Here is an 8886-nt window from a genome sequence, read left to right as displayed (position 1 = left end):
ATATTGTATCACATCTAACAAGAAATGAGCAAATGAGAAGTAGAAATTGCATTAATTAGACTAAGTATCAGTAAATAAGTGAATTAGGCTACCGTTGTCGTATTTGCATAAGGGCATGTTCCAGGACAGTTTTGAAAACTCGATTATCATTCAGCGGAAAATCACTCATATCAGACATGTTTAAGTCCAGCATGAATTAATTCAGACAAGAAAGTAGAATACCTACTAAAAACAAAGTTTGTGTCTGTCGCATCTGTAAAAACAGATAAACCTAAACCTGCGCGTGAACCACGCCCCCTCGCTTGTGCATATATGCAAATCAACGTTTCCTCAGATTTACATCACCTTTAAAGATAATTAAAATATATGTTCAGTATTTAGTCAAATACTTAAATAAGGCTATGTATATAGTCATATTTATCACCCACGTAAACAGCACTGTGAATCAGAATTCGATATTATGACTCAGAAACTTTAATGAAATAAAGACTACAGCTGCACAAGGTTTTTTCTTCTGTAATATCTGGAGATGCAGTTCTACAATCTCACCGCTAGAGTGCAGATTCACATCAAACCACACAAACTACAAACTACTAGATTTACACTTTCATCATTTACAACTTAAACGACACAAAATGACATTTGCATTTGCTTGCACTAAAAACATATTTGTAGATGATAGAAAAGCTTTTAATGTGGGTTTTATATAAAATGTTCCATACAAACAAACAGATACATACATTACATACATTAAAAAAAAATAAATACTAAAAAAATAAATAAATTTGTGTGACACTTAATTGTGCCCCTGCTGTTTTCTGGTTTAATGAAAAGTAATTGCCTTATGATGAGGTAAACACACTGGACTGACTATGTGAGGTTGGTTGACCTCACTGATCATTATGATGTACAGTAAATGGTACAATATGCTGTTTTCTGTCATTTATTCACATTCTGCCTCATTCTCACAGGAACTGTAGCTTGAACTTTTACCTGCACCGAATGTTGTCAGACCAGACAAACAGAAACAGTTGTCTTTATAATGTGACTGTGACTCCACTTGCAATCTTCTTTCTGCTTTCTTGCTGACGATAAACAAAGAAACATATAAACATGATGGGACCTTGGCAAACAGGTATCTTATTTCCTTATTAATACTTTCTTTATGTGCATTATATGCTAAATGTGAGAGATACAATACTAAATAATGAGTTTACTTGTGTTTTATTATAAATGCAATATGTGCTGCAGTAACATCAGTCAGTTTCGTTTACCAATCTTTGTCACGGAACCATATCAGCAATAAATCTGTGCTGAGCAGTACATAAATATGCTGACGTGGAGCGTTTGGTTTATGATCTCTTAATACAAATGTAGCATGTAGTTTAAGTGTGAACATGATTCATTTAGAACTGCACAAGTTCAGTATCACGTCTGTTAAACTGCTTTGAATCTTACAAATCCTTCTGTTCAATTATTTAGGATTATTTATATGACTGTGTTTAATGAGGAAATAAATATTAGACTCAGAACAGTTTAATACATTTTTTATTTTATATGACTGATAAACTGATGAACCAACCGTAACAATATGTTCGACTAATGCTGTCAGCAAATTTGCTCATATTTTACTTTAGATTTTTAGAAAGGCTTCTCCAATTAATGTCATGTTAATCAATAAATTAATAACTAAACAAATAAACAATACAATACAATCAACACAAAAGTAATGAAGTAAGTTTAGTTGCACATCAGGTTTTGTGTGCTGTTTTTCCTTTTCATTTCCAGCCCCCACAAAAATGTCCACCAGCAAGAAGAGCAAGATACTGATTGTGCGGTTTACTAATTCTCAGGGTTGAGGAGGAACATATGCATTATTTTACTGCATTCCTGAAAATTATAGAGAGAGAAGAAACCCTAATAAAACAAACAAAACAATTAGTCCTGAACACAATTTCATTACTGGTATGACCAAAACTGAACATGCCACATGCACGACTTGAACTCAAATAGAAAATAAGTACAGCTGGACACCTCAACACAGCCATCAATGAACTGAGAGAAAAAGAATGGGTCAAAAACCATACCAAAGACCTGAATTAGGCCAGTATTCTGTATTAATTCATACTGAGAAATTTTGGAAACTTTTTTTTTTTTTTAATTAGCAGCCCCAATTCTTTAAACCCCTTAAAACCATGACAAGAGCACTTAAAAAACAAACAAAAACAAAACAAAACAAAACAAAAAAAACTCTAGTTGTTATTTTGTAGGAAACCGTTGAAATAAAAGAGGTCTCATTTATTCAAGAGATTCATCAGTTAACATAATGAAGATTCTCTAAAAGACAGATTTTATTCTGTGTATTTTTGTTGTTTCAAATCTTTATGGTCAGCTGCTGCTTTCTTTGCTGTTGTTCCACATTATGGCTCATTCACACAGGAACCGTATAGCTTGAACTTTTATAGTACCTTCCTGTTCAGATGCAAAAGAAAAAAATAATAATAATAATACTGCACTCAGCCTGACAACACGGAAAGAAACATTACAAGAATAATGGAAGATACTGGTATATATTTAATACATACAGCACCTTTATGTTTTCTGTATAAAATGTATATACCTGTATGAGACTAAAACAGCACTAAAACGTGTTTAGATTAGTTACACTTATGCTTTTGTCACAGAACCGTGAACAGAAGCAAATCCGACACAGTGTGTTCATTGCATTACTTTATGGAAACTTTTGCGCTATTTTTCGTCACCTGGCCTGGGCTTGCTTATTTACTTTTAATAACAAAAAACCCAAAAGTTGTATTTTTGGCAACTGTGAAGGCTCTTTCACACCAAAAGTGAAATGAATAAGCCTCAGGCTGAAGAAAGCGCCTCTGCACCTCACTCCCAATTTCTCTCAACACAGGGACAGGAGAGATGCAGATGAATAAATGGGAAAATGAAATGACCTGCGTTATTGATTTTTTATTTTAAGTACCTAAGATATTTTCTTGTAAATTTAGAAGTAATGGGTTACTTTACTTCTTTACTTGAAAAAAAAAAAAAACTGATTACGTTACTCACATTATATGGCACAGTTAATTGCAAATAAATAAATATAAATAAATAAAGCACATTGTAGTTACACATTGTAATTACTTAAATAGTAATTTTAATTATATTATTTTTTATCAGAATATTTTTTTAATAAATAAAAAATATATAAATTATATTACCACATACCCATCATAAGCTCTGAAGTTGTTAAATGCTGTTTCATGCTTCTGTAGCCACTACAGTCAGACTTCATGAGCAAAATTAGTTTATTATTATTTAGTTTATTCATACCATGAAACTCAATGCAGATTTCATGTTTTGAGCCAAACCAACTTATATACATAAATACATGTCCTTTGTATAGCACAAGGCATTAAGAAATAATAATAATAATAATCATAATTTGATGATGTTATGACATTCTAATAGTGAGCTGCTCATAAATAAATACCCCTTTCATAGCACAAGACCCCATTTGGAAACCTGAATGTAATATTCTAAATCCATTAAACTCCCACAGCTAAGATGTCCAACCAAATTACTCAGAATATTATTCTCTCTGTCACAAAGCATATATTGGCGAATATAGACCTTATTCAGAGCACTGCCATGATAGGAATGAATGCAAGGCTGTGAAAGATAGATTTACTGTTTTCAATTGCATCCACTGTAAGAAGTTGTATAAAGCTCCTAGATAACTAGATTTTTCACAGCTCATGTTGTCTGGAGTTGTTTGGAATTCTGCTAAATTTCTTGGAAATATACTTTTGCAGTGTTTCATCAGCAGAACAATAAAAAAAAACCCACATGAAATAGCAGTATAACCCACTGAAGAGATGCATGTCTATCCCTCACAGCCTCACTTTCATTCCCGTTAAAAATCAAAGATTGTGCTGCTGTGAACAAGGTACTGTATATTCCTCTGGTACTTTTATAATTAGAATATTTCATACATTTATACATCAAACTCCCTTTCACGGCACTCTGTATGGGGAATATACATTTCATATGTATAATAATAATTTTAGAACTTGAAATGTATGTAATACTCTAAATCTATTAAGCTCTGACTGTTTGACCTAAGATGTCAAACCATATGCAAAACATTCAGAATGTTACAAATTGTTTTCACTATTCATTCCTTTGTTCTACTGAAAGTCCAATATATTTATAAAGGGATGGGTTCATCAGCTCATGGATGATATCAACATATGAACTTGCAAAACAATTTACTACATATTCAGTGAAAGTTAAAATTAACAAAATTCTGTTTATCTCTTCAAGGCAACAACTCTGTTGCTATTTTTGGCAAGATCATCTGTCAGAAACTTAAAGAGCCTATTGAGCAGAGTGTCTACAAGAAGATTGCCAGAGATCTGGCAAATGAAATGATATCAAACTGTGAATCACTGAATGGAAACAGATCAAATCTGGAGAAACACATCCTGAAGACACTGGCAGAAGAGGAAGATTTTGACAAATACATGATCTACATTCATAATCCCAGAGATCACTTCAAGAGTTTCATCAGAGATGAAGTCAGTCGGTACATCACTGATAAGTTCAGTGTCCGTGTTTTACCCAAGATGAAGGAGAACATTAAACTCCTGCAGCAGAAGATCATGAAAGCAGCACATGAATCTACTGAACATGTTCAAGTCAACAGTGGAGATGTTGGTTTGTGGTTGAAGAGTTTCACACAGCAGCTCTCAGATGAGCTGATCTTCTCTGAAAAAGACCTCAGTGGAGTCAAACATGATGATGTTGATGATTTCAACCTCCTAGAAGATGCTGTAATAAAAGAACTTCCTGCTATAATGTCTGAGATCAGCAGTAGATTCAACACAAAGACATTTTCACTAAATCTGGACAATAAAGACAGGCCAGATGAGCTTCTGATTGATCACTTCTGTCAGTGTTGTTGGGTTCAGTGTCCGTTCTGTAAAGCCATCTGCACCAACACCATAGAAAACCATCATGGAGATCACAGTGTTCCTTTTCACCATATTAATGGAATCGATGGGTGTTTTTATAGAGGAACTACAAATGTGTCTATTAATATCTGCACATCATCAGTAGCAAGTGATCAATCTTTTTATCCCATTGACTTGGATGATGCAGTCCTCTGGAAAGAATACAGAAGAGCAGGAGGAGTTTATGCCCAGTGGAGCATCACTGCTGATCTCTCTGAACTTCCTTACTGGAAGTGGTTTGTGTGCAGATTCCAGGAAGATCTAGAAACATACTACAATAAAACATTTGAGGGGAATGGTAAGATCCCAGATGAATGGAGAAAATACTCAAAACAGGATGCTATTGAGAGTTTGGACCAGTACATTTAATGGAGAGGATGAAGAACGAGATTCTTATATCTCCTCTTAGATTCTCCTCAGATCACAGCTAGAAAATTAGTTTCTGTTACACATCACTGAGGCTCTGAACTCATCAACGGCTCAGTGAATACAATGGATACAAGAGGTTAAAAGACAAGATTCAATTCCTCATACAAGCATCTGTGAAATAAACTTCAGAACATAATTGTAAACACAAAATTTGGTCACACTTTATATTAGGTGGCTTTAACTACTATGTAGTTACATCAAAAAATAAGTACAATGTACTTAATGTGGTCATATTGTATTGCAAAACACTTGTGCTGCTATTGAGGTGTTATACGGGTAGGTTAGGGACAGGTTTGGTGGTCTGGGTAGGTTTAAGGGTGGGTTAAGGTGTAAGGGACGGGTCAACAGTGTAAATATAAATGTAATTACAGATATTAATTACAGATGTAACTACGTATAGCTATTTTTAAAAATATAAGTACAATGTAAAAACATGTATGTACACAATAAGTGCATTGTACCAAATTATTAATTTAAATGTAAATACACAGTAGTTAAGGCCACCTAATATAAAGTGGGACCCAAAATTTCAATGGCATTTACTGTATGATTGTGAACATATATGAGTGTGAATATGTAAATGTGGGGAGGCACACTAGTTTTTAAAGCTCAACTCAGGACACTGACACTTTCAATAACTATCAATATCTCAATAAATATCAATAATAAAGACACTATCAATAACTGACACTTTCTGTGGTGTCATCTCACAGATACTTTTCTATATTATTATTGTTGTTTTGACAAAAATACCATCATTGTGAAGATCACTATAGCAGTTCATCTGTCGGTCCACAAATGGTCAGCTTTTGTCTGTCTTTTTTCTGTCCCCATAATCAATAGGCAAACAAAGGTATCACACAGAAAAATTAAGCTCTGAAATTTCCCGCTGTGAAATTTGAGTGCATGAACTCTTCTGCCAAATTTGATCATATGAAATGCCCATCACAAAAAAAAAAATAAAAATAAAAATAATCTTCTAAAACTCTTGAGTAAAGATTGAACAATGATGATACATATTACAAAAAAAATTACACAATTCTGTTACCATTACCAATATATACATTTGCTTGTACAAACTGTAACTTTTAGTAATAATAAATCAAAACTTACAAAAATAACACATTTGTCCTCTTGCCTATTGACATTCTGGACAAAAACTGCATGCAGGTCAACAGATGAACAGAATGAACACTGAAACAGGCTCGCATGACCTTCATGGATCAAGTGCAAGCAGCAGTCTGAAAACTCTCTGCTTGAGTTCAAGTTTAGAAACTATGAAATTCATTTATTGTGTAGTTTGTCATGTTAAGTGGCCAATGTAAAATAACAAAAACTGAACTATACAATTTATCTCAGATTTTACTAATAGGAGCGCGTTCATGCACAAATTACAAGTTCAGTGACATTTGACATCACATGGGCAAAAACTATGAATAAGAAGGACTGGTAGTGCTTACCTTGTCTCAGCTGTCCATCTGCTGGAAGGGACCATCGGAATGTGACACTGAAGATGATACAAGATACTTGCTAAGCAATGCCAAAAACAGCTTTACATCTCCTCTTTCAAATATTAAAGTTTAACTTCCCATCACCAAAGATGTTCACACTGTAAGTAAGGCAGTGGCATTGAATTTTAACTGTTGTTATCAGGAGTCTTGGGATGCATCATGGCTGTTGACACAACACTTGCATAACCAGAGATAATACTTCAATATGGCCACATCTCATCTTTCACTCGACCTGCAATGCTTGGTAGACAGTAGATAGTTCGTTTTCTTCCAGGACAAAATCATCAATGACAAACCGATCCAGTTGTATCCAGTTTGGCAAACCAGCAGTGGGTCACTATAAACTAGCAGATTGGGCAAATTTGTGAGGAGGTGCATTATTTTTACTGTCAGTGAAATTAACGCCATAGTGGGTTACACAAAACTGCTCAACACTGTAAAAATAACTCAAAAAATGACCCAACAAACTCAAGCTTTCAGCCTTAGTAAAAAGCTGGACGCTCTACAAGTGTTGGGTTGAGTCTGTTGTGTCGTTTTTGAGCTATTTCCACAGTGTTGTTGTTTTCTGTGTTACCAGCTGCTGGGTCACTGCAAAAAAGTGATAAGTTGACTTAACTTAAAAAAATTTAGGAAACCTGTTGCCTTAAAATTTTTAAGTAAATGATAATTAAAAAAATAAGTTAAGTGAATTGTCAAATTATTTACTTAATAATTTTAAGGCAACGGGTTTCCTCAATTTTTTTAAGTTAAGTCAACTTATCACTTTTTACAGTGGGCTTCTTCAGGACTCGGTGGTTCTCTGCACAACAGATTGGTGCATTTCTTCTGTGGTTTATTTTATCTATGAAGTTGTTGTTGCTGTGCTTTAATTTTATTTTACACAGCACTGTATACAAGAATGAAATATCAGTCCACATTAAGTTTAGCCCACTTAGCCCTATATTTAAACAGTAACTAGTCTAAAAACAACCCAAGAGTGTAACACCATTTTAAAAGCGTAACTTTTTATTAAATAGTTAAGTTTGTCCTTGTGGATGTTTTTACCTTTATATTTTTAATAAGCATCTACACGCTTTTTCTGTCCTTCAGGTGTTTGTTGCTGCTACTGATGTTTTCAGAGCAACAGCTAGACGTTTTGATCATCTGAAGGCATTTAAAGTCCTTGTTGCATTTTTTGTTTCATCTGTTTGTCTGTGTCTAGATGTCTAGAGAAACTACAGTCCTGCTAAAGAACTGCGAGGGAACGAGAATCATTTCTCACCTATCTTCTGGATCACAATGGCCAGCATCATGTCCTCCTCCTCTTTCCTGATGAAGAACACAATGCATTCGTTAATGATACATGATCATCAAGCACATCAGCCATCATATGGAAGATTAAATGAGAAAAAAAAATCCATTAATATGTAAGGTTCACTAGATTTAATGGGGTACCCAGATTTTACATTTCTTCAGCACCAAATAACAATGACTTCAACACAATCTATGGTTTTTAAAATATGAAATAAAATGAAAACAGTAACAGAATATGAAGCAGGTTAGTTTTCTCTGTAAAGTGACCGACTCCACCCACAAACTTAAGCTGCTCTCATACTGGCAACAAGGAAAGAAATGTTCATGATAAATACTCAATTTATGTTTGTTATATGAAATGTAAATGTGAAGTACAAGATTACCCTCAATCCCAATGCAGCAACATGATGTAACAGATGCTATGTGTTGTTGGCAGCTAATCGTCCAAGTATGGAAGGACCAGCACACCTTCTTGTTGAAGCAGTTCCAGTGTCACCTTAACATACGATGGGAGAAAGAAAATAGCTGAATGGAAGGACTTTGAACTGATATGTCCTGCCCTGAAACATGAACTGAAGGAACCTTCTGTGATGTGGGGCAATGGGAATATGAAAATATGCATCCTTCAAATC

At 34.3% G+C, this 8886-nt stretch overlaps 1 protein-coding gene across 1 annotated transcript; it reads left to right on the top strand.

Annotated features, from left to right (window-relative positions):
• The first annotated feature begins 1049 nt into the window (after positions 1–1049).
• Positions 1050–6448, top strand: LOC131536374 (interferon-induced very large GTPase 1-like). Its single transcript, XM_058769260.1, has 2 exons — positions 1050–1135; positions 4333–6448. The coding sequence occupies exons 1-2, from the start codon at positions 1114–1116 to the stop codon at positions 5388–5390; spliced, it is 1080 nt and encodes a 359-aa protein (XP_058625243.1). The 5' UTR covers positions 1050–1113; the 3' UTR covers positions 5391–6448.
• The last annotated feature ends 2438 nt before the right edge of the window (positions 6449–8886 follow it).

This window comes from Onychostoma macrolepis, chromosome 03 (assembly GCF_012432095.1).
Source record: "Onychostoma macrolepis isolate SWU-2019 chromosome 03, ASM1243209v1, whole genome shotgun sequence".
Lineage (NCBI taxonomy): Eukaryota > Metazoa > Chordata > Actinopteri > Cypriniformes > Cyprinidae > Onychostoma > Onychostoma macrolepis.
This window is presented reverse-complemented; position numbering and strand designations above follow the sequence as displayed.

Excerpts from the sequence above, each read along its gene's own strand:
- LOC131536374 (XM_058769260.1), top strand. The coding sequence starts at position 1,114 with ATGATGGGACCTTGGCAAACAG. Across the intron at positions 1,136-4,332 it reads GATGGGACCTTGGCAAACAG|GCAACAACTCTGTTGCTATT; the intron begins GTATCTTATTTC and ends TATCTCTTCAAG.